Source organism: Mustela erminea, chromosome X (genome assembly GCF_009829155.1).
Source record: "Mustela erminea isolate mMusErm1 chromosome X, mMusErm1.Pri, whole genome shotgun sequence".
Classification (NCBI taxonomy): domain Eukaryota; kingdom Metazoa; phylum Chordata; class Mammalia; order Carnivora; family Mustelidae; genus Mustela; species Mustela erminea.
In genome coordinates, this window is record NC_045635.1 from 128480758 (window position 1) to 128508063 (window position 27306).

At 60.2% G+C, this 27306-nt stretch overlaps 3 protein-coding genes across 7 annotated transcripts in view; 1 reads left to right on the forward strand and 2 right to left on the reverse strand.

Moving 5' to 3' along the window:
• Positions 1 to 16: 16 nt before the first annotated feature.
• On the reverse strand, positions 17 to 9382 carry IDH3G (isocitrate dehydrogenase (NAD(+)) 3 non-catalytic subunit gamma). Of its 2 annotated transcripts, none has more exons than XM_032330482.1 (13): positions 9218 to 9382; positions 5369 to 5407; positions 5017 to 5028; positions 4710 to 4807; positions 4147 to 4259; positions 2876 to 2936; positions 2646 to 2778; positions 2374 to 2507; positions 1951 to 2053; positions 1715 to 1861; positions 665 to 759; positions 522 to 582; positions 17 to 215 (listed from the first exon to the last, which is right to left on the reverse strand). In XM_032330482.1, exons 1-13 carry the CDS (start codon positions 9296 to 9298, stop codon positions 114 to 116), a joined length of 1179 nt encoding a protein of 392 aa, XP_032186373.1. In that variant the 5' UTR covers positions 9299 to 9382; the 3' UTR covers positions 17 to 113. The 2 variants fall into 2 exon arrangements, with proteins under 2 accessions (XP_032186373.1, XP_032186372.1); XM_032330481.1 differs by having other exon boundaries at positions 5369 to 5473; positions 9218 to 9378.
• Positions 9383 to 9590: 208 nt separating this feature from the next.
• SSR4 (signal sequence receptor subunit 4) lies at positions 9591 to 13485 on the forward strand. Of its 2 annotated transcripts, none has more exons than XM_032330484.1 (6): positions 9591 to 9726; positions 11680 to 11795; positions 12501 to 12575; positions 12736 to 12825; positions 13096 to 13161; positions 13316 to 13485. In XM_032330484.1, the coding sequence occupies exons 1-6, from the start codon at positions 9660 to 9662 to the stop codon at positions 13418 to 13420; spliced, it is 519 nt and encodes a 172-aa protein (XP_032186375.1). In that variant the 5' UTR covers positions 9591 to 9659; the 3' UTR covers positions 13421 to 13485. The 2 variants fall into 2 exon arrangements, with proteins under 2 accessions (XP_032186375.1, XP_032186374.1); XM_032330483.1 differs by having other exon boundaries at positions 9593 to 9726; positions 11677 to 11795.
• Positions 13486 to 15467: 1982 nt separating this feature from the next.
• PDZD4 (PDZ domain containing 4) overlaps positions 15468 to 27306 on the reverse strand; it is a 28053-nt gene continuing 16214 nt past the window's right edge. Inside the window, exons 2-8 of one of the 3 annotated variants that reach the window (XM_032331158.1) lie at positions 21564 to 21799; positions 20479 to 20569; positions 19932 to 20030; positions 19008 to 19070; positions 18553 to 18654; positions 18178 to 18288; positions 15468 to 18041 (exon numbers count right to left, since the gene is read on the reverse strand). In XM_032331158.1, coding sequence (XP_032187049.1) covers positions 16524 to 18041; positions 18178 to 18288; positions 18553 to 18654; positions 19008 to 19070; positions 19932 to 20030; positions 20479 to 20569; positions 21564 to 21799 — 2220 coding nt within the window. In that variant the 3' untranslated portion in view covers positions 15468 to 16523. Of the gene's footprint in view, positions 18042 to 18177; positions 18289 to 18552; positions 18655 to 19007; positions 19071 to 19931; positions 20031 to 20478; positions 20570 to 21545; positions 21800 to 27306 lie in introns of all 3 variants that reach the window. The other 2 variants (XM_032331157.1, XM_032331159.1) reach the window with 2 other exon arrangements.

A 27306-nucleotide genomic window follows, 5' to 3' on the forward strand; every position in this document is an offset into this window, starting at 1 on the left:
CAGCCGAGGCGGAGACCAGGGAAGGAAGCGGATTTATTCCGGGGCTGCCCACCGAACCGGCGAAAAGGCTGGGGCGGCAGAGGGGACGCGCGGAGGCGGTCCCGGGGGACGGCCTAGGCGTCCACGGCGCGGCCATTGATGATGCGGATGTGGCGGATGATGTCCTGGATGGCCTCCGATGTGGTGCCCTGCCCCCCAATGTCTGGGGTGTGCATCTGCGGGGCACACACAAGCTGGCGCACATGCCAGGGGCCCACCGACACCTGAGCCCTACGCTGCAGGCGGTCCGGGGCCGCCCATGGTCTCCCATAGCTTGCGGGGGCTAAACTGCTGGCGGGAGGGCAGCAGCGGTACCAGCTCCTGCCCAGAAAGACCGACCCGCCCTGGTCCCACCCTCCTCTTGGGGGCAGCGGGAAGCGCCAGGCCCCCCGCCTCCAGGCCCTCTAGGGGCACAGTGGCCCAACCCTCAACGGGGCCAGGGCTCAGGCGGAAGGCAGGGGAGGGGAGAAGAGGAGCCTCACGTTTTCGTTGTCCATGGACGCCAACACGGCCTTACGGATGGACGTGGCATAGGAATGGAGCCTAGAGAGGGAGAGCAGCTCTCAGGCCCTGCTTCCGAGGGCCTGGCCGGGCGCCGGCGGCCGGGCATCCAGAAGCTGCTTACTTGAGGTGGTCGAGCATCATGCAACTCGCCAGCAGCGTGGCCGTGGGGTTGGCGATGTTCTTGTTGGCGATGCTCTTGCCCGTGTTCCTCGTGGCCTATAAGTGGCAAGACAAAGGCAGGGGGAAGATCTGAATGGAGGGTATGTGAGGCCATTGGTATAATCCAGAGAGATGGAGAGCGGAGCAGTGGGGGGGCCAGTGGCTGGGGCTGGGAGTGCTTGCTAATGTGGCCGGGGTCTCCTCTGGGGCACCAGAAGTGCTCTGGAACTAGACAGAAGCGATGGTTCCACAGCACTGTGTGTGCGCCTAATACCCCTAAATCGCTCATTTTAAGTGGTTTCTTTGTTATGTAAATTTTGCCTAATTTTTTAAAGAAAAGCTCTAAAAACAGAAACTAACCCATAGGTAACAAAATGTGGTCTCTCCATACGATGAAATGCTATTCAGACATAAAAGGAACGAAGCTCTGAGCTGTGCTACAGTGTGGGTGAGCCTTAAAAATACCACACTGAGGTACAGAACCAAAGAAAGAAGAAACAGAGACAAAAACGAAACCCGACTCCGCCAAGCTAAAGCAGCCCATCATAACAGCCCACGTGGGGAGGGGCGCCTGGGGGGCTCAGTCAGTGAAGCCTCTGCCTCCAGTCCCGCTCACGATCTCAGGGTCCTGGCATGGAGCCCCCCATTGTGCTTAGAGGTGGACGAGGAGGGGGACGCAGAGTCCGTGCTGAGCGGGGAGCGCTCGCTCTCTAAAATCAATCAGTCGAGAAGATCTATCCGAAACACCCAACCACCTCCATTTATAAAAGATGGCCATAAGAGGCAAATCCACAGCGACAGAAAGCAGGTGAGTGGTGGCCAGGGAGGGACAACGAGCAAGTATAGGGTTTTCTTTTGGGAGGATGACAACACTTGGGAGTGAGACAGCGGTGACGGCTGCAAAACTCTGAATGACCTAAACCACGGAAGTCCTCCACCTTCAGGGACCCGATGACATGCGCGCTACACAGCACGGAGGGGCCGGGAGCCCTGGCCCGCCGGGGCCACTCACCGTCTCAAACACAGCATACACGTGGCCATAGTTGGCCCCGGCCACAAGGCCAGGGCCCCCAACCAGTCCTGCGCAGACGTTGTTGACAATGTTTCCATAGAGATTGGGCATCACCATGACATCGAACTGCTGGGGTCGGGACACCAGCTACGGGACAAGGACACAGATAGGAGCCTGAGCACCGGAAGCCCACAGTGCCCAAGGCAGGCCGCCGGGGAGCCCAGCAGGCTGGCTACCTGCATGGTGGTGTTGTCCACAATCATATTTTCAAAGGTGATCTGCGGATAGCGGGCTGCCACCTCCTTGCAGCACTGGAGGAAGAGCCCATCGCCCAGTTTCCTAGGGGGGGGGCATAAGACACCAGTTTGGCCATTTTCATAGTCAGCTGGAGGAATGGGGCATGCAGATGGCCACGGAAGCCGGGTCGTAGCCTCTAACCGGCCCCCGTCTGTGAGACAGGCACAAGCCCCCTCTACCCTGCCCCCAAAGTGTGCATTGTGGTAAACCCGGATCTGGGAAACAGGCAAGGGGGCACAGCCCTGAGCATGGCCCCTCGGTGGGCCCCAAGTCCCTGAGAGCAGGCCCAAGGAGGGTGTTCGGTTCGGCTGTTTCCCGACCGCCTGCAGCACGGGTGGGAGCATAGCAGGCCAGGGGCATACATGATGTTGGCTTTGTGCACGGCTGTCACTTTCTTGCGCCCGCTTTCCTGGGCCAGTTTGAAGGCGTATTCAGCGATGCGCAGGGACTTCGCCTTGGTGATGATCTTCAGGCTCTCCACCACTCCAGCCACACTCTGGGACAGGGACAGGGAGAAGAGACCCTCGGGCACAGGTTTTTCTTGGAGTCTGGCCTTCTTTACTGTAGACCCTGGCCAGGCTCGTCAGGGCCCCATGACCCAAGGGGATAAGGGGACAGTCTGGATCTCACCCACCTCATGTTCTAGGCTGCTGTACTCGCCCTCTGTGTTTTCCCGGACAATGAGGATATCTATGTCCCTGTGACGGGTCACCACTCCTGGCAGGCTCTTACAGTGGATGACATTGGCATAGAGGTCCAGGCTGGTGCTGGGGACACAGAGAGAAGAGGAGCCGGCCAATGCCGATGCCGCTGCCAGCGCGCCCCACCTACACAGAGCCCCGACGCCGTGCCCCGGCTGCTCACCGAAGGATGTTGTTTCGGGATTTGTGAGACGGAGGCAGGTTGTGATTGGTTTCAATGTTGCCTGCAAGACAGAAAGAAGACAGGCTGGAGAGGGGACCCCAGGCTCAGCCGTGCCACCATGTTCCCCTTCTTGAGCAAGGAAAAAGCGTGCAGAAGGCGGCTCCGACCCGGGGACAAGATGGCTTCCCACAGCAGAAAGGCCTCACAGGGTGGCTGAGTGGCTGAGTGTAGCTTCCACTGTAAGCCCCGTGAGGGCAGGGACGGGGACGGTGGTGCAAGTGCGTTTGGTTCCCTGATGGCTTCCGAGGACCTGGAACAGCACCTGGCACGTAGCAGGCACTTGACAGATACTGACTGATGGACTGACTGACTGAGCGAACAAATGAATGAACCAGGGCTGGCAGCCGGCCAGGAGAGCTTGCCAGCCCCTGGGCAGGAAACGGTAAGATCAGGGTCTGGCTGGATGCAAAGTGACGACTCCTGTTTGCTAACGGGCAGGCCAGCCAGGCTGGCGCCAGCAATGTGACCTTGGCCAGCGTCACTGTTAGGCCTCGCGTCGAGGTGCCACATGAACCCTGGCTCGGGGGCAGGTGTGGGCCGCCTGGACCCAGGGCAAAAAGAACAGGAACAGCGGGGGCCAGCAGTCACCGGGAAAAGGTGGTCCGGCCAAGGGTGCCAAGTAGAGCAGGCCTATCTCCGGGCCCACCGGGGCCATCGCCCCTCCGAGTCACACCCTGCCCACACCGCCTTAGCCCAGTGCCTCGGGCACCTTGCAGCTGCCACGTCTGCTCCTCCTCTTGCCTGCCACTGCCTCGGGCTCTAGCTGGGGTCAGCTCTGCTCAGAGACAGTGGGTAATACAAAACCAAGGCAAACTCAGGGAGGGCTAGAATTCCTTCCGTGACACCCACAGCTATGCTGGCTGGAGCCAAGGCAGCAGGCAGACGGCTAAAACTGTGACATCTCTGTGACGTCTGGTTCGTGAAAAAGGTTCTGAGGGTCAAAGGTGACCCCAGCAGAGAGGGCTGCCCCAGGAGAGAAGGCGGTGGGAGGAAGCCCTTTACTGAACAGGCTCCCACACAGCCTACTGCCACCAAGATCTCAGAATCGCAGCACACACGAGACCCCAGAAGCTTCTGTTCACTCTCTAAGCACAAGGGTCCTCCCTACCCAGAAAAGGCCTGAAGTCAGAGTTGGGCGGCCCCAGGGACAAGTGCTGGTTGGAAGGGAAAGGAATCAAGTACGGTGTCCCATTCTGGGCCCCCGGACGCACCCTTCAGGGCTACACGGTTCCGCCGGATGGCCATGATGGCGTTGCGGACATCCTCCTCATCAGCATTGGAGCTCACGTGCACCTCTTCAAAGTCCACCGGCACACACGCATGCCTGTGGCAGAACTGGGTCAGAGTGGCTGGCCCCAGGCATCCCCCATGGAAGGGGTGCCTCTAGGGGCCTCTAGGAAGCCCAGACGGACCACTGGGTGCAGAGGCCCCCCCACTGCTGCTGCCCACCCTGACCTGGGTCTGACTGACAGGAGACTGGGACCACCTGCGCCAACTAACGGGGCGGTACTTGAACTCTACGACAGTTAGCAGGACCGGCAGCACCTTCCCCTCGCCCAGGCCAGTCTGGCAGGATCCCAGGCACCGGGATGCAACGCCTGGGCTTACGACCCTCCTGCCGCTGGTGCACTGGGTGCTCAGGCAAAGCCCCAACCAGCGGGCTTCTGGGCTTCCTGCCCCTCTTGGCACAGTTCTCAAACCGCCCCCCCCCCAGGGTGGGCCTGGGGTCCAACCTCCCCTAGGGGTACAGGAAGCGGGCCAAGGGGCTGTGTACCTGAACACAGACTTGACGTGCAACATGAGCTCTGGCCCTATGCCATCCCCCGGGATCATGGTGACCGTGTGCCGTCCACCATACTTCGCCGACGGAGGCTGGAAGGAGGGGAGAGTGCAAATGGGCTCGGTAGGCCCCGAGAGGCCAGCTCGGGGTACCTTACCGCAGCACCCCCCCACCCCACCCCAGACAGGGCTGCTCCTGGGGGCAGGAGCCCAGCAGCCATCCCCACCCGTGCCTGGACTTGGGTCACCCCAAAGCAACTAAAAGCCCCCAAACCTAATAGGCAGGTGAGAAGAATACTCACAATGGTTTGTTGCTAGAGGGGAACAGGAAGGAAGAAGACACCTGTCAGCCAAGGTTGGAGAACAAGGCCGTGCCCAGGGAACAAGGCCTTGTCCCTGGGGACAGCGTGCAGTACAGCTCGGGTAAGGGGCAGGGGAGGGCCATCCCTGGAGACCGAGCCGCAGAGGGCAGGACGCGGGGGGCCAGGCAACAAAGGCACAGCGCACACGCACCCACATATACACAAACATACGCGCCTCTGCACACATACATGCTCACACACACACGCACCTACAGGCCACACGCGCCGACAGAGCTGACACTCGTGCAAGCACCCGCAGACACGTGGACACGACGCTCGGGCAGGTACTTACTGAGATGCTCCTCCGGGGGGCCTCATGGGCACCGAGAACCTGGCAAAGAGAACCCAGATGCCGACGGCTACTGTCCAGCCCATCCGGCAAAGGCCAGCTGAAGTCCTGGCAGGGGAGAGGGACCATTCCCACCGTACCCAGACCGGTCCCACGTGTCATCCCCTCACGGCCACCATACACCACCACGTGGGGAGGAGCACACAGTGCGCACCTCCACTCCCCAAGGACCAGCCAGTCAGAGCACCATGCGGGGCGGCGGCCAGTCAGCAGCTGGAGAAGCATTCGTCTCCCTCCCCCTTCTTTGTTGTTTGATTCTTTTTTTTTGTAAAGATTTCATTTATTTATTTGACAGACAGAGATCACAAGCAGGCAGAGAGGCAGGCAGAGAGAGAGGAGGAAGCAGGCTCCCTGCTGAGCAGAAAGCCCAATGCGGGGCCCGATCCCAGGACCCTGAGACTATGACCTGAGCCGAAGGCAGAGGCTTTAACCCACTGAGCCACCCAGGTGCCCCTGTTGTCTGATTCTTTTTCAGCAATTATTCCTGCTCTGAGGTATAACTTTTATAACTAACTTGCGATTATGTAAAAGTTTTTAACACAGTGAACGTGGCACAACAGAGAAGTCCATCATAACAAACCACAGGGCCATCACAACAATCATTTTATCGTTTTCTAAATCTTTTTTCCTTACTGCAAAAGCAGCATACAGTCCTAACATGGAGATCAGAAGAAAACGATAGCCCCCAGGTCCCTGCCCACCCAGAGGCAGTCACTGCTGGCATGGCGGGGAACGGCCCTCTGGAAGCACAAGCCCGAAGCAAACGAGGCACAGAAAATCCAACCATTTAAAAAAGATAAACAGGCACCGATCTCTTGGAAGGCTTTCATGAGTTATTGCAAAAGTGCCTTGTGCCCTGCATGGGAGATGAGTATCCCCCAACCCCGACTCAGAAACAACCACATTTGGCCACACCAAAGCCACGTCTGACAGCTTCAGAGTAAAAGCTGTTCGAGCCAAAGGAGACCGGCGTTGAGAAGTGATCCATCCAGAGCCCCCACGCTATCCCGGACGTAAAAGCCTGTGTCGTCTGAGGCGCCACTGCAGTGGGGCTGCAGGTCCTCACACTTTCCTCCCTGCTATGCCCCACCTGGGAACACACCCAGGTGTCCTTCAACCCAAAGAGGAAGTGACAGAGCCAAGGTCCTTTTTGTCCCTTGGAGATGCCCTGCCACTTGCCTACCGGGACGGTACAGAGTGCTCCGGCCAAGAGCACCGTCACCGCAGCTATTTGGCGAAGAGCCACACCTTCCTCCTAGAAGTCTAGACAGAGACTGACCACCCGCTAGGGGTCTCCGTGGCTGGTACTCATGAGGCACCAGCCCGCACAAGCTAAGGCAGGACTGGTGTGCCGGTCACCTGCCCAAGCCAGGGGGTGGGGGGTGGGGAGGGCTGACCACTAGGACAAAAGGCTCCAGGTTTCAGCTCATCCATGTGGCCCCTGGATCCACGGCGACAGGCCCACCCACTCGTGGCTTTCCTATTTTTCTGTCCAGCACTTGTCAGTATCTGGATTCATCTTATTTGTCAGTCCTTGGTACAACTTGTGGACGGAGACTTCCACTGGCCTTCTTCCAGGAAGCCTTCTGTGATGCCTTAAAGGCTGAACTGTGGGTCCCCCTGGGCTCCCAAAGCCCTACCTACTCCCTCCCCCACCAACCACAAGCTCCTTAGGCTGCCCCTAGTACCTGCCTTGCTTCCTCTCCCACCCTAAACTCTTGAGAGTGGCAGCCTTGTCTGTCCAGCTCCCTACTGTCATTGCGAAACCTGGCAGGATCTCTGGTCCAGAGCTTGGACATAAGAAACATTTCCCGCATTAGTGAGCACAACAGAAAATAGAGGAAGGGATGGTGGGTTTGGGGGCCAGGGAGGCCTCGGTCCAAATCCACCATCCACTATTTTTGGTAGCAAACAGCTTAAGCTTGCTAAGCTTCTTGTCCTCACGTAAAAAACCCACAGAATCGAGATACGCACTTTATGTGGCTGCTGGGAGGAGGAAGCAAACCATTTGGTCCCCAGCAAGGCACACCCACCCACATACCACCCCTGGTCCCACCAGTTCCTTACACCAGTATTTGATCCTGGGTAGACCCCTACAGCTCCGAGGAGTAGTTCCTCCTCGGAGTCCACTGGCCCTAAGCAAGTACCTCGGCCGTGGTGGTGACCGTCTGCACTAGCTCTGTATGGGGGCACCTACCCCCTAACCCCTCCCTCGGAACACATCATCACCTGAGCTAAACCTCTCCACCACCCAGTCCCTGTGCGAGATGTTTCTTCAGGCTTTACTCAAAGACCCAGAGACTTACTTACTTCCCTACCTTGCTCTGGACAGACACAGGCACGTTCTTCCTTCACGGGGTTACAAAGGTTCTGCCTCACACCTAGGCTGCCCTGTGAAGCCACGCATCCAAGCCCAGTTTAAAGCAGGGTGGGTTACACGCACAGGCCTACTGCTTATTCCTTAAGCAGGAGGGTAGACTGTCAGTCATCCTTTGGTAGTACCACAGAAAGAAGGGAGTCCACAGTGGTATGTGTTCCTGCCAAAGGATTCACACGCTCCAAACCTTAGTGAGGCTTCTTTCGTCAGCGTGTTCTGTTAGGTCAAGTGCCAATGATGGCTGCATGTTTTTCCATAGGGACCAAAGATCTGGGGTTCATCTCCAAAGCTTCCCATACCCAGGACACCCAGTCTCAGGGCAAAGCACTGCCCAGCTACCAAATGTCCTCTGCGCCCATCCCCACGCCGACATGGACACAAGCACACACGGAAGAGGTTAGGGAGGAGACAAATGTCTTCACCGAGACTCCACCAGAGCCGCCGGGCCTCTAGCAAGCCCCTGATCAACATGCTCGGAGAAATGAGAATTTCATAAAGCGTAAGCTGTCACAGTGTAGACTTCCTAAGGAGTCAGGCAGAAGCATATCAGATGCGTCTACAAGTAGTGTCAGCAAAGTCACAGGTTTCTGGAAGGTCACGGTTGGCTAGATCCTTTGAGACAGAGGGGAAACTGGAGCCCAGAACAGGAGGGTGGACATACTGTGGATCAGTCTGGGAAGCCAGACCTGGAGGTCATACCTCTTGACTCCTAGAGCAAGTCCCTGCTCTCTAATGCTTCGGATGGCTTCCCATCCACCCAGGGACTAAATTATTCTCGCTTAAGTGTGTAAAGAAAGAGGAATGAGACCTGAATAACCAAGATCCTGAACGGAGAACTGAGAAAGCATGGTCCCCACGGCCTCCCACCTCACCAGTCTCAGGAAATCAAGCACTGTCCCATCCCAGAAGGCTGCAAGGAAAAGGCATCTGGGCTATAAAAACCTCTGGGGCTGGGGTGTGGTATCGCGGGTACTGGCGAACTGGTTCTCCAGCTCCACTGGGGTAAGTGACAAAGCGGTCCGCCATAGAAAAACCCGAGGACGAATGGGGGCTGGGAACCAGAATCCTAAGGCGGCAAGAACGAGGAGGGCCGGTACACGTGACCGCCTCAGAAGGGCTCTCACAATGTCACTAGGGAGGTGACACTGGGCCCGCTGCTGCCCACTCACCACGCCGGTCCGGAGCTCCCCCCACCCGCTCAAGATGCAGACCCCTGGGGAAGTCGGACCAGAGTCAACTTTAGCTAAGCCCTTCACTGACAGCGGAGGGAGCCAATCAACTCCGGCGCGTAGCCCACTCTCCGCCCCTCGCGGGGCCCACAGCCAATCGGGCTCCAAGACGCTCCGCAAGCCTGCTGTCTCCGGACCGGCCCAGCGAGCGCTGCGGCTGTCCCGCTGCCCACTGCCCCTTCTCACCTCCCAAGGACGGCAAAGGAGGGCAGGTCTGAGCACCGCCTTTGCAGCGCCACCGACGACCGCCGCCACCTTCAGCGCCATGACGGAAAGTGAGAGCAGCCGCACGTCCAGAAACGCAGACACGGCTCTCGCGAGAGTTAGGCAGGGTGGGAACTGCCGGAAGTGGGCACGGACCCGGCAGTGCGCACGCGCACGACCGCGCCGGTTCCCATGGCCTTTTCCGGCGCGGAGAGCGCCGCCGCCGCCGCCGCCATCTTGATGGGGCGGCCACCTGGGCCACTGGTCTGGGGAGGGGACACGTCAGTGCCGCCAGCGACGTCACAGGCCCGCCCGGCCCGCCGGCGCCTGATTGGCTGCCACTGCTGCTTACGCGTCGCGCTTCCTCCTCTGCCCCTCATGTTCTGGGGAGTCGCTCTCTTTTTCTCTCGGCAGAGAAGAGGCAATGGCGGCGCTGGCATCTTTCGGCGCCCTCGCGCTACTCCTGCTGTCCAGCCTCTCCTGCTGCTCAGGTAGCGGCCTGGCCGGAGCTCGTTTCTGGCGAGCCTCTCACCCACGACTGGTGGTGCGTGGGGGGAGGAGGGGTGCGGGCGAAGCAGGGTTCTGGGCCTTCTTTCTCCGAGAGGCAGGTGGCCTCGGGGCGCGGCGGCCGAGGCCACCACGCGCTCCCGCACTACACACGTTTACCCAGCAGCCAGGCTGCTGGAAGATACAGCCGAAGCTTTTCTCTGTCTACTCCCGCGAGGAAGAGCCCCAGAGTCTGCCCTGTGCGCCCGCTTCCCAGCTCCAGCAGGGAGAGTGACACCCGTCCCTGCTCCCCCTCCGGAGCTCCCAGTCCCGGAGGGCGAGGGGGGGGTCGGACAAGAGCAAAACTGTGCAGCTCGGGGTGATAGGAGTGAGAAACTAGGCTGGTGGGAGAGCAGGCACCTGACCCGCCCAGGTGGGACCGGGCCTCCCCAGGCAGGGAGCTGTAAATGAACAGGGGAAGCAGGGTTGTGCCAAGCAGAGGGACCATGAGCTCCGGCAAGTTAGACAAGAGCAGAAGAAGAGGCGGGGGGTGGGGGGTTGAAAGGGGTTGGGAGCAGGGGAGGGCTTGGGTGCCAGGCCGGACTGTTCACCTTTTCCCTGAGGCCCTGGGATATTCTTAAGGGGCTTTTCAGGAGAGCTGAACCACAGTCAGATAGTGAGCATTCTTGTGAGATTCTTAACACCTGGTGGCAGGGTTGAGCTCAAACTGGAGTCTAGAAGTGTGTTTAGGAGGAGGGCCTTGCCAGAACAGCGCTAGGCTTGGGGTGCCTGGAGTGGGTCCGGGATCCCATCTGTACATTCACTTTACCTGCCTTGCTCAGTTCAGAGCCCCTGGTGCCTGGAGTGTTGCATCAGCCTAACTGGGTTTCTTGCCTGCACCCTTTTCACCTGCCCTTTCGGAATTAGCCACAGTGTAGCCACTGAGGTCTAGAAAGGACAAACCTGGCAGTAAAATCCTTTGGTGCGCCACAGGGTCCATAGGACAATGGCCAAGCTTAGTGGGACACAGATGTGGCTCCTAAGAACCAGCCCCCACAGATGTTCCCAGGATGCTTCCTCCTCCTGCCCAGACCCAAAGCTTCTCTGTCTCAGTCTAACACATGGCTGTGCCAGGACACATTCGGAGAGTAGTTACCAGAGAACTTTCCCACTAGTAGCATCTGCTTGGCACCCTATGATTTAGGCAGTGCGCTTCCTATAACCTGTACGAGTTAGGTCTTCAGCAGTGTGGAGGTGGCTGAGGCAGCATCCTTTCTGTCTAGACAGCCCTGTTAAAGGGGAGAAGATGTGCTGATTTCCTTCCCTTGGGCAACACTGGGTCCGGGCTTGGCCTTCTCCCAGTTGTGGCTGGAGGCAGAGACCCCTTCATCTCAAGGCCTCATGCGTTGCAAGCAGCGCTATGCTTGGTGCCTGCAGAGGGTCCCTTCTGTCAACTGTCCATGGCAGCCTGCAGCCCCAGATCATTGCATGGCTTCCCCGTTGCAGGTCCGGGCACAAGTAGCAGTTGTGCAGTGAACTCCTACTGTTGCTGCTGCCCCTCCCCCCAATAAGCGAGCGCGCGCGCGCGCGCACACACACACACACACACACACACACACACACGCGCGCGCGCGCGCGCGCGCGCGCTTTGTGTCTCTCCCTCCCTCCCTCTCCCGTGCTCTTCTTTTGCGCTCACATTTAGGTTCACCTATACAGAGCCTTTCTGTCCAGCTCCCCAGCCTGCCTTCACGGCCATGCCGCCCTGCCTCCCCTTACCACTGCATTTCTGACTAAGCGTTTGGATCCGTCTCCCACCTCCCCACCTGACAGGTTGCAAAGGGCCCTGTATGTCAACTGACAAGGTCTGGGAAGTGGGTCTGGGTGGCCCCTTCTGCCCCCTAGCCCAGCACACACAAGTTAGGCTTTGCGTAGACCTTTCTACCTCCTCCCCACAGCAGAGGCCTGCGTGGAGCCCCAGATCACCCCTTCCTACTACACCACCTCGGATGCTGTCATTTCCACTGAGACTGTTTTCATCGTGGAGATCTCCCTGACGTGCAAGAACAGGGTCCAGGTGAGGCAGCAGGGGTTCAGCCAGGAAGTGCTGGGGCAGGAAGTAGGCAGCGAGCCTGGGGAAGCCGTTTCTCACTGGCAGTTGATGGGGTCAGACCCACCTACCCACGCAGGCGGAGGGAGGGCGAGGGCTGCAGCGGATGGGTGTAGGAGAGCGAGCTCAGGATACAGCCAGGCCAGACCGTTTAAAGCAGGTGTTACACAAACATTTTCTTAGTCTGCTCTGCCTGGGTGCGAAACCATGAGCAGACGTCTTGCTGTGCCTGGTAAGAGCGTATACCGAAGTGAGAAACAGCAGGGCTGTAGCCCCTGGGCTCCTGTGTCCCTTCTCTGGTTGTTGTCTGCCACAGTGTAGCCTTTCTGGTCTGAGTGCAACACTCCGTGGGTGGCTCATTGGATAACCCTGGACCCCAGTGCCCGCTTCTCGGCTCAGAGGCATAATGACTACACTTGAGTCAACCTGTCTCTATCCACAGTTAACAGGCTTGCTGTGGGTTAGGGAGGCTAGGCCACAGGGGGGCTGTGCCTCCCCCGACATGGGGAGACACGCAGAGAGGCAGTGACCGCATCGATGGCTCCATGGCATGGCCCTGGTTCTCCCGTCATGCCCCCTGCAGACACACCACAGTCCCTGTGGGCAGCACAGTGGGGCTTCTGCTGGCTGCCAGGGAGTGGGGAAGGTGACTGTCTTTGTCCCCTCTCCCAGAACATGGCTCTTTATGCTGATGTCAGTGGAAAGCAGTTTCCTGTCACCCGGGGCCAGGACGTGGGACGCTATCAGGTAAGGGATGCTGCGGTTGCCGTTTGAGTGGAGGTCACCTGCTCACTAGGACTCCGAAGCCCTCGGGGTGGCCCAGTGGAGGAGCACTGAGGTGCTGTGGTGTGGCCGGCTGGTGGGGGGCACTGTCAGCTCCACCCAGGGCCGAACGTCCCCAACCCAGGTGTCCTGGAGCGTAGACCACAAGAGCGCCCGCGCAGGCACCTACGAGGTCAGATTCTTCGATGAGGAGTCCTACAGCCTCCTGAGGAAGGTGAGGGTCGGCCTCCTGCAGCCCTGCCCGGGCCTCCGGGAGGGGGGGCACGCCCCACTTCACAGCTGCTTCTGCTCTGCAGCCCCCCTCACCGTGGCTCCAGGCCAATAGGGACCTCGAGTTCGGGGAGCAAATCGGCCGGGTGGGCATTTCCCATGTTCCTCTCTCGTCTGGTTCTCCTCTCCCACGACCCAGGCCAATGTTCCTGCCTGCCCAACCCCCGCCCTGCCCTACCTGGCAGGACCCGCCACCCCAGCCTCCCCTTTGCAGGCTCAGAGAAATAATGAGGATATTTCCGTCATCCCGCCCCTGTTCACAGTCCGCGTGGACCACCGGGTGAGTGCGCCGGAGACCCCGCCCGGGTTCAGCAAGCCTCGCCCTTTCCGAGGGAAGGGAGGCCAGCGCCGTGCACCCTGGAGGGAAAGGGACTCGGGCCGGCTGGCTTCCCACCGGCTCTGCCCCGGCCTGATTCCGGTCTCCTTTCTTGCAGGGCACCTGGAACGGGCCCTGGGTCTCTACCGAGGTGTTGGCTGCTGCCATCGGCCTGGTGATCTACTACCTGGCCTTCAGTGCCAAGAGTCACATCCAGGCCTGAAGGCGGCACCCCGGGGCTGGGGCTACTTTCAATAAACAGCTGCTGGCTCTGACCGGCATTCAGGACGTGGGCTCCTGACTCGCACTGTCCTGCCTCTGCGCACGGGCAGAGCCGGGGGGCCGGTGCCCGTACCCACCGGACAGTGTCGGGTTCGTGTTTGCTCCACGCTCTGCCATCGCAGGTTCTCCTTCCTTGGCCCCCAGTTCAGCCTTCCCTGCCTGCTGCCCCCCGCCCCACCGTGTCTGCCTTCTGTCCTCCCAGCTGTATGATCTTCGGGTGGCTGTCCTGTCAGCTATCAGCAGACAGAGATGACTGCCCCAGGCACAGACATGGGCAAGATGACATGCCCCCCCCCAACCTCTGAGGAGCCAGCTGCCACCCTCTTCCAGTTCCAGCCTCGCTCCTGCTCTGTCGCCTTCCCTGCACCAAGAGGGTGGCTAGTGACCTGGCCCTGCCTGGGGACCTCCTCCAGACTAGGGAACACCAGCCTCTCCCTGTGCCTTGTCCCTCACTCCTCTGGACGGGGGTGGGGGGGGATGTAAAGACTGGTGAGCCCGGGGAGGCCCTCAGAAGAGCTGGCTCCTGACTGCCAAGGCCGGGGCTCCAGCCAGAGACTTGCGGTCAGTCCCCTGAGGATCAGACCAGGCTGGGACTACTAGTGGGTGGGCTTTCTGGGTTTCAGAGAAAGACCCACGGTGGGAGTTCAAGGGCTGCCTGCTGCTACCCCTCACTGCCAAGAAGTGAAGGGCGGTGGGTCCCCACATCCTGCCAACGGTCTGCAGGGCAGGCAGGGTGGACAGTGGCAGCCATTGGCCGAGTGGCTCTTGGTTCTGCTCCACATGAAGTCATTGTTCCAGGGCAGCGGCAGCTGAGGGTCGCTGGCCTTGCTGGTACCACCTCTCCCAGTGTTGGCTTCTGCGGGGCAAGGGACACCGGTTGATGGGCCCACATCCAGAACACTGGGCCTCCGGCACTCCCCTCTCTCCCAGCGCAAGGGTGGAGTGCCCCTAGTTCCCACGAAGTGAGCTCCGGCCCCCCGGAGACTAGAGGGGGTCACCCAGAGACAGCCTCGGTCTCCATCTGATCTGCAGCCAGTTTCCTGCAGTAGGGACTGAGTCCTTGGATCCCCGTCCGTCCCCACAGGGCCCGCTTGGGGCCCAGGTGTCCTCTCCAGAGGAAGAGATGTGCCCAGTGCTGGACTCCAGGGTCCCCGGAGGGCAGAGGCAGCCAATGGCTCCAGGACGAGCCCCAGCCCCTTGAGCTCCCATATGCCCCTCACCACCAAGCGCTTTCCTGCCTTCCGGCTTGCTGGTATTCCAGGGCTGCCTTGCAATGTGCTGGGCCTTCCCTCCCGGCTGCTCAGACAACAGTTCACAGATGGGGCCAGCCCTCAGGGCCCAGCCTTCCCTGCAGAGCAGCTGGCTTCTGGAACACTCGCTCTGATTTCTCACTCATGCCCATCACTACAAATTAGGGAGATCAGCAACAGGACGATGCTGATGTTTCCCGGTAGAATCTTCACACATCCTCGCTCGCTCCAGTGGCGTGTCAGGAGACGGCTCCTCCGCTGCTGGCTGCTGTACTGCCCACCCCAGGGGGCGCCGCACGCGCACACACCCCAGGGCCCCACCTAGCACTTAGCGTGCTTCCTGGCACTTAGCAGATGCCCGACCTTGCAGCCAAATGCTCGATGTTCCATGCAGTGCAGCAAACCACAGGGCATCTGCTAAGTGGCGGAGGAGGGCAGAACCCGCTTCTCAAGGGTTCCACTAGACCAGCGTTGTCCTCCACATGGCAGAGACCTGGTTGAGCACTGATGGCAGGGCCTGCCTCTGACCATCACTCTATGACCTCACTCTTATGAAGCGATCCCGGTGACAGTCAACGCCTCCTCTCAGAGCACAAGTTGGACTTGAGAAGACCCCGCTGCTCCGCAGTGATAGCGAAAGCACAGATGCAGAGCTTTGAACTGACCCGAGCCCTCCCACCCCACCACAACCGGCATCTCTTCTCCAACCCGTGAGAACGAACACAGAGAGGCCAAGAGTCACCTCAGAAAGGCAGCTTAGCTTTATTCTCTCAATGCCGATGCAGGGTGGGGGAGGGCGGCCTGTTTGCCTCCAGCTGAGGCTCTCTGAGTTACAGGGGCCCTGGGCCGGGCCTGGTCCACACTTGGCAGCGGGGTACAGAGCGGGTTCCCAGTCAGCCCAGTCGGCAGGGCCCGGCACTCGGGTCCAGGCCTCTCCTGCAGCTCACCATGGGTCTTTTCACCAAAACCTTCCCCCGCTGCTTATGCCTTAGCTCTCCCTCGGTCATCGGGGAAGTAAGTGGCCCCCAGGGCGGGCCACACAAGCCACATCGGAGGCTCCCCATCCCCACACCTCAAGAGCGGAGACCCCCAAGAACGCTGCTTCCTATTCTCCTATCCTCCCCCTCCCTCCCCTCCCCCTGCCCCAGCCCTCCCGCTCCTCCTCCCCCCCCCACCTCCTTCCCAGCCATCACTGGGGGTTCCACTTGCATCAGGCTGCCTGAAGGAGCTGCCAGCCCCCCCACCCCAGCAGGTCCACAAAACAAAAAGACAACAATTGGCAAGCACAGAAAAGGGGGAAAAAACAAACCCACAAAACTCAGGGGTGCCTTTGTCTACAAATAACCAAGGCCTCCGGCAGGGGCGAGACTGTGCACAGCTTCAAAGCCCGGCATTCTCTTGTGCTTAGGACAGTCCTCTTGACCTCTGATTTCCAGCTGTACTTTTCCTGTCCCCAAGCACCCACGCTGAGAGCTCTGGGGGGTGCGCGTGTGCGTGCGTACATGTGCCTGGGCCTGTGTTGCGCACACATGGCCCACACGAAGCTGAAGGGGGGCCTGCGACAGGCCTGCCCCTGCACCATGCCTACTGTTGACGCGGTCGCCAAACTCGGAGAGCGGGAAGTAGCCGACAGAGAGAAGCGTCCCTTCTCCTGGGGGTTTCTCTCTGGTCACAAAGTCCTGTGCGCACGCACGGACACACACTAGATTCTAAGGGAGAGCAGGGAATGGGTGTCTTGGGAGGCTCACTGGACCTGGGCTGGGGCGGGGGGCCTGCCCCGGAGTGCGGCGGGGCTCAGACGGTGGTGACGGAGAGCAGAGGGTTGTAGACCCGCTTGCCATCAGCAGAGCGCGTGCCGTGGGCCAGCATCTCCTGGATGGTGATCCAGTTATCCAGGATCTTCTTGTTCCGCTTCTTCATGGTTTTGCGGTGGCTCAAGGCGATGATGTTGAGCTCAGCCTTGCTGTCGCCGTTCTGCTGCTCCCTCAGGCACTCCAGCCGGCTCTGCATCATGAACTCGCGCCGCTTCCGCTGCTCCCGCGCCCGGATCAGGTGCTGCTTCCGCTCCTCCTTGCTCCAGTAGCGGCCCATCTTCATCTCGCTCACCGCGTCGTCGTCCGTGGTCATGCCGCTGCGCTCCTCGCGGATCTTCAGGGCCCGAGCTTTGAGGAGGCGATCGCGCACGGGCCGCTTGGCCACATAGCGGGTCCCGTCGCTGCGCACCTTGACCTTCCACTCCATGCGGGGTGCTTCGGGGGCCACTGCGGCCCCGCCCACGCGAGGGCCTGCAGCCAGACTCAGGGGGCCCTGGCCCAGCTCCTCCAGGCTGCGTGGCGGGGCCAGCTGTACGCAGCTGTGGTAGTGCTCGCCCTCCTGGCCCTGGCCGCGGTGGCGCCGAGACAGGTACGGGCTGCCTTCGGGACCCACGCGCTCCAGGGTCGCGCCCGTCTTGGGGCTTCGGCGGACACGCTCCTCCGCGTGCTGTCTCCTGCCCACCTCGGGATCCCGGGAAAGAGAGCGGAACTTGGCGGGGCTCCCCTGCAGGGGGGGTGCCTTGGGGTGGGCGCTGACCACGGGGCCGGAAGGGGTCCGGTTCAAGTTGGAGTTGCCGGCAGCAGCCCGCCGCAGGGGGCTCTCCGGCGAGGGCTCGGCGAGCAGTGGGGTGCTGCGGCAGCTCTCCCCAGTGTTGTAGGCGCTGGTGCTGTCCTTGTCCGACTTCTCGGGCAGCTCGGAGATGTCTGACAGCTCGTGCTTCTTGGGCTCCCCGGCAGCCAGGTCGTAGAGACTCTCCTCCTCCAGCAACCAGGCCTTCATGCAGCGCTCCCGCAGCTGCTGCATCTTCTGCGCCCGCAGGATGTTCCGGCACTTGAACTCCAGGTGCCGCAGCTCCTCCTCCAGCATGGCCATCTCGTGGCCCAGGCTCTCATTGCGGTTCACGTCCAGGGCGCTATTGCCACCCGCAGCACGGGGGAAGAGCAGGCCCGGCTGGTTGCCATTCTCCAGATGGCCCTTGATCTCCAGCAGCTCCCGGTAGCGCTCGTACTCCTCGTCGGTGAGGCCGGGGACGTCGCCTCCACCCAGCCCCGCCCCCTCTGCCAGCAGCGAGTCCATGCTGAAGTGCAGGTCCCGGCTCTTACGCAGGGCACCAGGGGTGTTGGCGGCACTGGCGGGCTCGTCCCCCAGAAGGTCGTGTTCGGAGCTCTCCTCGGTGCGGGTGCTCTCGTCAGTGCGGCCCACACCGCTGTCCAGCTCCTGGCTGTTGCTCAGACCCGTGCCCGCATCGGGGACCCCTTTCTCCTCTTCATGGCCGAGCTGGGGCAGAAAGAGGAGTCCCACTTGGTATGGGTCCCGCAGGCCAGGCTTGGGGTCAGAAGGGCCTTCGGGTCCAGCCCATCTGCCACATGCCCCAGCCCCCTGGCACCCCCACCCGCCCTGCCTCCTTCCTCACCTGCTGGGCAGGGGGGGATCTCAGCTTCCGTGCACGCAGGTCCCCCTCGTGCTCAGAGCCAAATTCATCCAGAAAGTCATCCCGGTCACTGTCCTTCCACCGCTTTGCCAGCTGCAGACACAGAACTGTGCTGTCCCCACTGCTTTAAGGACCGCCCAGGACACAACCCCAGTGGTTGCCTTTAAGTACCATACCCGGTCTCCTGGTCTCAGGGAGGTTGAATGAACCCAGGCGAGAGGGCAGCCGCAGCACACTTGGTCATCAGAGGCCGGAAGGGGAAATGGGCCCCAAAGACACGCCCCACCCTCCATCAGCAGCCCCCACAGAAAGCCCGATGCCAGGGGTCCCGGAGGGCCCTGCCGGGCACACACACACCTGGCTCTCGGGCCGGGCCACCAGCAGGGAAATGTTGGTGTTCTCCTCCTGGCTCAGAATGGCCACCGCCTCCTCCCGGTTCTGGACGTCCACACCATTGATCTGCAACAAGCCAAGGGACCATCACACAGAATGCCAGGGCTGGCTCTGGGGCAGGCCCTACCCTAGTGGAGCGTCCTGGGCTAGGAAAGGCTCTTGAGCTCTGACAGGATGGAAATGAAGTAGAAGGTGCCCAGGGAGAGGAAGGGGTCCTCGTGCCAGAGCAGCACAGACACTCGATGCCAGCAGATCTCCCAAGGCAGCCGGACCGGAGAGAGAGAAGACCCAGCCCCGGTTTCAGGCACAGCAGGATGTCTAGCCATCGGGCGAGGCTCTTGGCAGGAGAGAGCTGGGACTGGCTAGGGCATCGGGGCCATGGTCAGGCCTGCCCGCACCGCCCGCACGCACCCACTCACCTGGATGATACGGTCCCCCTCGCGGATCCGGCCGTCTTTAGCTGCGATGCTATTGGGGTTCACCTGCAAGGCAGATGCATCATGGGGACCTGGCATCCTTCACTCGGGTTCCCTTTTGGGAGCAAGGGGCAGCCTCACCTTGGGGAGGGGGTTCTGAAGCCAAACTACAATCTCCTGGCTTGCTCCCTCTTCAGCTCAGACTGGAAGCTTCCAAGCTCCAGGAGGCAGGGACAAAACAGTGGGTCTTGGGCTAGTCACCTCTCCCCAGCACGAGCCAGCTAAAAGCTCCCCAGGCCCAGGCCCAGGCCCCCAGTGGTCGTAGACTCTCGTGCATGGAAACCTGTTCTTTTCCACGTCAGAGGCCGGGCAAATGCAGGAAATGCAAATGCAGGAAGCCGAACACTTCCCCACACTTTGCCCCACCCACACCAGCTCTGGGGCTCAATGGGCAGGAAGGTATCCATGCAAAGGTTGACTTGACAAGAATGCGGGCGGCTGGATGCACCATGTCCACCAAGGACAGGTGGGGAAGAACCACCCTATGAGTTCCAGGGGGTGCTGGCTGCGGGCCATGGGAAGAAGAGCAAAGCCAGGCCCAGACCTCAGCCTCGCTCCCAGTCCCAGCCCCAGCTCGAGTCTCCCGGGGAGGATGGCGGAGGCTGAACACGTGCCCCATGATACTGAGCAGGCGCCGCCCCTGGCAGCCGGGGCATTGCGGGCTGCCTTAGAGCCCCGCACCGTATGGAAATGCCACAGGGATCGTGGTGGTGTGGGCACTCTTCATGTGGCTGCCGTGTCACCCGCCACCACGACGCCCCGCCCCACTGCCGGTGCCACGAGCAGCCTGGGGGTCCGGCGCCTGAGGAGGCGGCCTGGAGCCCCACCCCCTGCTAGAGGGCCCGCCCCCACGCCCTGCCGCCGTACCTCTCCAACATAGATGCCCAGGTCCTCCTCCTCGTCCGTGCGGTAGCACACCATCAGGCCGAGCTTGTCCCGGTGGCTGGTCTTATACAGCTCCACCTCCTGCCACAGCGGGCGCGGGGGAAGCAAAGGAAGAAAGCCCCCAAAACCGGTGAGCGCGGAGGCATGCTAGCGGGTGGCAGCCGCGCCCCAGCCCCAACCCCGGCAGCTCGCCACCGGAATCAAGTTTCCAGCCTCCAGCTTAGAGGGTCTCTCTTACCATCCCAAGTGGCGCACGTGTGCCGCGGTCTCCCCTGCCAGGAAATGCCCGAGACACACGCGAGACGCACGGGACACACAGATCACAGACATGCGTGGGACACAGACTCACTGACACAGACTGACTAAGGGACCTCGCCCACGCCCCTCCCCGACTCAGCCCGATTTGACCCGCCTTGGCCCGTGAGCCGGAGTAGGCAGCCGTGCGTCTTGGCCGCTGGGGACAAGGGGAGCCAGGCCTGAGCTGGGCTGCGGACAGCCGTCCCGGGGCCGGCTCCTGAAGCTGGCTCACCTCATACTCCAGCTCGTCCATGCGGTCTGCCTCCTGCGGGCCGCCCTCCATGAACTCCGCCGGGTCATAATACTCATGGCTGATGGGGGGGCTGCCCAGGAGAAGTGAGGTCAGGCCAGCCATCTGCTCCTCTAGTGCCCTAGCCCCAGCTCCTGGGCTGGCCGCTCCCACTGAGCTCAGCACGGAGCCCCTCGTTCTGAGCTACATGCATCCATGCAAAGACCAGGAACGCTTCCTGAACGGGAGTGTGCAGGGCTCTGCACTGAGGACAAGGGCCTGCCTCGCTCTCCCCCACTCCATCCCGCCCTGTCGCCCAGCCCAGCCGGCAGGGTACCCACTTCTCCAAATTGCAGGTGCCACCCACCCCACCCCGGCACTGGTCCCGCCCATGCAACGCCCCCAGGAGTTATCCAGGCCCCAGAGGACTGCTGGGGAGTAGGAGGACCCACTCTACCTCCAGGGGCAGCCCTCCTTGCCCCAAAGGCTAAGCGCGGCTGCCAGCGGCCAGGGGCCTCACTCTGCGGAGGAGGGCATCCCGGGACCCCCGCCCTGCAGCACGGGTTTAGATTAGCGGAATGAGCCACCCGGCCTGGATGAGACGCCCTTCTTCTGAAGGGGCCAGAAAGAAGCCGAAGAGATGGAGGAAGTTCAGAGCAGGGAAAGGATGGGACAGATAAGGATGTGAGAAGATTCAAGGAAGGATGCTTGAGAGGCAGAGGCAGAAGACGATGGACGGCAGAGAAGACAGGTGGAGGAGGAGGAGCGGAGGCCCCCAACCTTCCAGGAGCAAGGTCCCGGGGGGGGAGGGGAGATACCAAAGGGAGCCCGTGTGTGAAGCCTCCCCGGTCCCTGCACCGGCTGCTGTCCAGCCTGAGGCCGCAGACGCCTACAGACTGCTGAGCCCTTGGACGTCCCAGTCGGCTCTGGAGGCCAAGCAGCCTGCTTCCTGCCCAAGAGGGCAGGCCAGGCAGGGTCTCCCTGCCACGCCCAGAGCTGCGGCGACGTAGCCTCTGGGTGGCGTGCCCTCTCTGGAGGCAGGGCCCGGGGCCCTCCTGAGGGCGACTCACAGCTCAGATAGGACGTACGGCTCCAGGATGACCATGGGCGGGGTGGGCGGGCGCAGCTTGCCCAGCGCCATGATATGCTCAAAGGTGATGTCGGTCTGAGTGCCACTGTCCACCAGCTGCAGGTCATGGCACGAGCTGTCCCCCCGGAGGCGGGGGCTGCGTCTCAGCACCTGGATCACTAGAGGCTCCTTGGAGGAGCGGAGGGCCTCCAGGGTTTGCTCCTGAGACAGCTTGGAGAGCTCCTTCCCGTTCACCTGCGGCAGAGACACGCCCCCGTGAGAACCCGCCCACTGCTCGGCTCTCCATGGCCAAGTGCGCTCTCCACCCTCATGCCCCGGGGAGCCCCACATCTCAGCCCTACCCCTACATGGTGCTGCCTGGGCCTGAGGGAGCCCCCGGGACTCCACCCCCACCCTAGAACGTCATCCAGCAGGAGCCCCCCAGGCTTCGGTCCTCAGTGCTCTTGAGGACCTGCTTCTCCTCCAGGCAGCACAGAGGCCAGAGCTAGCATCTAGGAGACCCGCAGCGAGGCCCCCTTGGCAACGACAGCACTTCTGTCGTGCTCATCTGACATTCAGGGCTGGAGGAAGACCTGGACTCCTCGCCCAGTGGAGTCAGTCCATAACTAGGTTCAGGCAGGAGGGTCAAAAAGAGCACGCAGACGTCAAGGACAGGATCTGTCCTCAAGCCAATGACAGAATCACTGAAGACAAAGGGTGACCCCCACAGAGCCCCCTCACACGCCAAGACAACCTAAGGGAGGTGCCAATCAAGTGATCCTCGTAAGACAACTGCCATTTCTTGGGCGCCCAATGTGTCTCCCCTAGATCCTGACCCCAACGCCCCATTGTGCCCTTGAGGAAACCGAAGTCCAGCAAAATGAAGGGAGTGAGTGAGTCAAGGTCACAAGCTGGGCTGCGGAGTGGCAGGAGCTAGGGAGAAGCCTCCGGGGAAGGCTCCCTGAGCAGGGGGCACCTGGCCGGCCTCAGGGGAAGGGAGAAAGGGAGGCATGTTTGCAGGCGGAAGCAGAGTCCCCACCAGTCAGCACAAGGAGTGCAGGATGAGGGGACAGGGGCCGCACTTGGGCCCCGTGGCCAGGTTGTCCCAGTCTCCGAATTGCCACAGTGCCGTCTGCGTCTCTGGGGGTCTCAAGGATGGGAGCTCTGCAGAGACGCGCCCCGTCCGACTGCGAAGGAGCGTCTCCCGGCTGCTGCGGAACCGACCAACGCCTGGATGTCATTCCGGGGTCACGGCCATGTCAGAAAAGCAAACAATTACCTATCCACTACTTCCTTCTGTCCTTGTAGATAAGAAGCTCAGTATTGATGTTTCCCGGCTCCACAAACTTTCCCTGGTCAGAAAACATTTTTTTTTTTTTAACCAATCTGGTCTACTTAGGCAAGAAACACAGGTTCATTGTAGAACATTTGAAAAATACAGAAAACCATAAGGAAGAACACAGAAATCTGCCAAGACGTTACTAGTTGCCAACTAAAGGTAAGTGTGAGAATGTGGTCAATACCACCGGAGAGACCACAGTGTGGGGGGCAGGGGGCACGGAAGAAATTCGGGAAACTGTGGGCAGGGCAGCGTGGGAAAGGCTGTGAACAGAGGAAACATCAGGAATGTCCTCAAAGACCTTAGCAGGGCAGGGGCTGGGTGTGAAGCTGTCGGGAAATCTGCGAGCCAGCTATTAAACACAGCCATTATCAACGTTCCGATGGGATAATCTTACAATGGAACGAATTATATTAAAAACAAAGGCAGGAGCAGCTGGGTGGCTCAGTGGGTTAAGCCTTTGCCTTTGGCTCAGGTCATGATCCCAGCGGGGAGCCTACTACCCACCCTCTGCCTGCTTCTCTGTCTACTCGTGATCTCTCTCTCTGTCAAATAAATAAATAAAATCTTAAAAAAAACAACAACAAAGGCATAAGTACTCCAAGCTCATGACTTTCTAGTTCTACTACACTCTCCTGTTAGCACTGTTAGCGTGACCGGTGCCTAGTGTGTTTGGCGTGTGCCTGTGTGTCTCTTCCCGGGCTGAGTGACGCCACGGAAATCGGCCACAGCTTCGAAAGAGGGCTTTTGGTCCTGGACATATGCCAGCTCCCCACTGCCCTTAAGTCAAGGGCTTCCCTAAAATGTGTAAGGGCTGGGCTGTCAAAGGCTAGGTGTGCCCAGAGCAGGGCCACAAGTGAGGGCCACAAGGGACATTGAGAAATGCAGGAAGGTCTTTCTCCCTTGAATCCACTGGTTCACCTGCAACCCCGTTGCTATGGAAACTGGGTCCAGACAGTGAGGAGGAGAACGCTGGTTGGGCTGGGACAGGAGGAGGAGGAGGAGGAGGAGGAGGAGGAGGTGAGGTCATCACAGTGAGGCCTGGGGCACCCAGCAGCTTCCCCTTGACCCACGGGCCTTCAGCTTCCTCTCTCCTCTTCCTCCGTCAGTGGGTGCTCCTGAGCTAAGGAAGAGGAGTGAGGCAGAGACGGGTCCTGACGAGTTAGAACCAAGCCCCTCCCAGACTGGGTGTGGGCTCCGGACAAGGTGGGGAAGCTGGGGCGTGGGGGGCGGGGGGTTGCGCGGGGCTGAGCAAAGCAGCCTGCGGCCAGGCCCACAGTACCGACCCAGTGCTCTGCAAACACCTGTGCCTGTCCTGCCACCATGAGTTCCAGAAAGACCACGGGGGCCTGCTCCAGCCTCAACCAGCTTGCCCTTCCACGCCCTGCGACTCCCCAGTCACATGCAAATGTCTCCAGGGGCCCCCTGGGAGGAAGACTAAGACCAATTTCCTTCCTCCCCGCCACCTCCCTCCCCTAACGCCGCCGCTCCAAGACCCTGTCAGCCATGATCCAAAATGGACCGAAGTCCTAAAAGGACAAAGCGAAACTGCCTACCTTGGACGTGAGGGACAATGTCCGCGATGCTGCGACAGAGAATTCTTAAGATGGACACGGGCCAGCAGGAATGGAAGACACACATCTGACCATGCTAAATGGTAAAACTTCCAAACAAATGACAGAAACACAGTGAAATGACCGGCTAAGAGAGGATCCTTACAATGCATAGAACTGATAAAAGATTATCCAAAATACTCCGTAAAGAATTCCAACAAAACCCTAAGAAAACACAGACGACAGTAGACAGTAGAAAAGCCCGCACTCACAGAGGAGCCCCACCACCTCACTAGCCCTCAGGCGAGGGAAGGACAGGCTTGGGGTCAGGGACTTCGGGCACAGGCGGCTTCAAATCTGCCTTCTTAAGGGATAAATGTTGAGGCCACAGAGACGCGCCGATGCCAGGAGGACGCGCGATACCTTTCCGTACTTGAGAAATGTTTCAGGACGGTCGCACGGGGGTGGGGGGGCCGGACAGGGACGGGGACAGCCAGGGGCAGGCGAGGCCAGTCCCCTACTCGGAGGGGGACGGAGTACGTTGGAGGCCCGGGTGGCCGGAGCGGCGGGAGAAAGTGACCTGCCAGCACCAAGAGTCGCGTCCAGCACGGGACAGGAGGGGCTGCATCTGCAGGGCGGTGGCCTGTGTGGGTGGGCGGGAGCCCCGGCGGCAACAGCAGCCCGCGACCCTGTGTGGAAGCCCGTTCTCCTCCTGGACGGCCCTTTCTTCCCCTCCCTCCCCTGGCCGCCCCCCGCGTCCGCCTGGATCCCTCCCTCTCCTCCGTCCCCCCCTGCCTCAGCAGCTGCTCATCCCTTCCTGTCCCCTCCTGTCACCTACACCCACTCAAGGACAGGTGCCCACGTGTGTCCGCCGGTGCCCAGAGTCACCCTGGCTGCGGAGCAGACACCCGCTGAGGGGCTGCGGTGGGCTCAGCTGACCCCGGGGGAGAAAGTGCGGTGCAAGCGTGCGGCCAGCAGCCTGGCCCGGGCCTCGCTCCTTTTCCTCAGGCTCCTCAGGCCCGAGAGGGCCCAGCAGAGCTCAAAGGCTCATCCCCAGCTCAGAGCGGAAGCCAGGCCCCAGGGGCCCCACCCAAGCTTCCAAAGGGGCCTCCACTCTGCTTCTGGGTCTGTCTCTCCCACCAGGCCAGGGCACCTGCTTTTTCTTTTTATTTTTTTTTTAATTTTTTTATATCAAAAATTTTTAGACTCTCTTGGCAGACTCCCCACTGACAGCACAGCCGCAGTGAGACAGGGTGCTCGATCGAGAGACCCGTGAGGTCATACATGAGCCACACAGCCAGAAGGAATCCAGAATGAGGGTCGCAGTGGGAACGGTCATTTCCACTTCAGGGACGGTGCTACCTGCTGGCCACGCCCATTGTCAGAAACTCTCATTATTAGAAGATGTTGCCTTCTCAAGTACAAACCTCTCTTCTTTGGAACATTCCAGAAGACATCCACTGTGTCTTCCAACACTCCACATACGCCTGAAGCCCACCTGAAATGTTCCCCCGCCACGCCCCATGTGCCAGGCATTACCCTGCCTTAGCTGGAAACATCTTTCGGCAGCCGATCCTGCTGGCTTCGTAGCAAGCAAAACCTCAAGCACGGCCTCGCCTGAGGCAGACGTCATGCTCGCTACTCAGAGGAGCTCTCCATGCCCGGATCCATTTCCTGCTGCCCGGATGGGCCCGAGTGGATTGACCTGAAACCCACAGTTCTAATCCAATCCCAGCTGAGCGGGAAGCCGCTTCACTTCCACTGTGGGGAGAGGGGACCCAAGCCTCAAGGCACCCCTTTGCTCAGAGTGGCCCGGGTGGCCCTCACATGGCCCTGGGGGGTGTGGCCTGGTTCCCGTCTATGCACCAGCAGAGCACCCAGGGCCCTACGTCCGCAGGTACCGGAGCACCTTGCCAGCGGGGCTGCCCCGGGGCCCTAGCGCAGTGGCCACCTCCGAACCCTGATCCTGGCTGGCCGCGTCACCCGGTCACGCACTCTCCGTCCAGACCCCCTTCAATCCACTAAATTTGCTCTAAGTAATAGATGTTCCTTAACACATTTTCTAGGCTAGTCCATCTTGCAGTAAGCATTAGTACTTCATTCCTTTTATGGCCAAATAACATTCCTTTATATGCCAGAATATTCCTTTATATGGAAGGACCACATTTTGTTTACCCATTCATCTGTCAATAGACACTGGATTGTTCCCACTTCGTGGCACCATCAATAACGCCGCTCTGAGTATTCGTGTGCAAGCGTTTGAGACCCTGTTTTCTAATCTCTGGGCTGTACGTGTAGGAGTAGAAGTGCTGAGCCCTACACTCCTACATTTAACTCAGTCAGGTACCGGCACTATTTTTAAGGCCGACAACTTCACAACTATCTTAAGCACTGAGTGTCTACCTAATTAAAGCACACAGCTGCCCTACCACAGTCTTCCAGTAACATGCCTGTTTCTCAAAAAAGATATAATGGGGCGCCTGGGTGGCTCAGTGGGTGAAGTGTTGAACTCTTGGTTTTGCTCAGGTTGTGATCTCAGGGTCGCGGGACTCGCCCTCTGCGCCTCCTACCCCTCAAACAAATAAATAATTTTTTAAAAGATTTTATTTATTTATTTGACAGATAGAGATCACAGGTAGGCAGAGAGGCAGAGAGAGAGGAGAAAGCAGGCTCCCTGCTGAGCAGAGAGCCCGATGCGGGGCTTGATCCCAGGACCCTGAGATCATGACCTGAGCCGAAGGCAGAGGCTTTAACCCACTGAGCCACCCAGGCACCCCAAATAAATAAATTTTTAAAGATTTATTTCTTTATTTTTGAGTGAGCCAGCAAGTTAACACAAGCAGGAGAGGCGGAGGGATAGGAAAAGAGAA

Bases quoted from the DNA above. Each gene is read 5' to 3' on its own strand.
- IDH3G (XM_032330481.1), bottom strand. From the start codon at position 9,298: ATGGCGCTGAAGGTGGCGGCGGTCGTCGGTGGCGCTGCAAAGGCGGTG. The intron at 2,937-4,146 runs GTGCGTCCGGGG...TCTGTCTTGCAG, and splicing joins GAACCGTGTAGCCCTGAAGG to GCAACATTGAAACCAATCAC. The intron at 583-664 runs GTAAGCAGCTTC...CTCCCTCTCTAG, and splicing joins ATGATGCTCGACCACCTCAA to GCTCCATTCCTATGCCACGT.
- SSR4 (XM_032330483.1), top strand. From the start codon at position 9,660: ATGGCGGCGCTGGCATCTTTCGGCGCCCTCGCGCTACTCCTGCTGTCC. The intron at 9,727-11,676 runs GTAGCGGCCTGG...TCCTCCCCACAG, and splicing joins CAGCCTCTCCTGCTGCTCAG to CAGAGGCCTGCGTGGAGCCC. The intron at 11,796-12,500 runs GTGAGGCAGCAG...CCCCTCTCCCAG, and splicing joins CGTGCAAGAACAGGGTCCAG to AACATGGCTCTTTATGCTGA.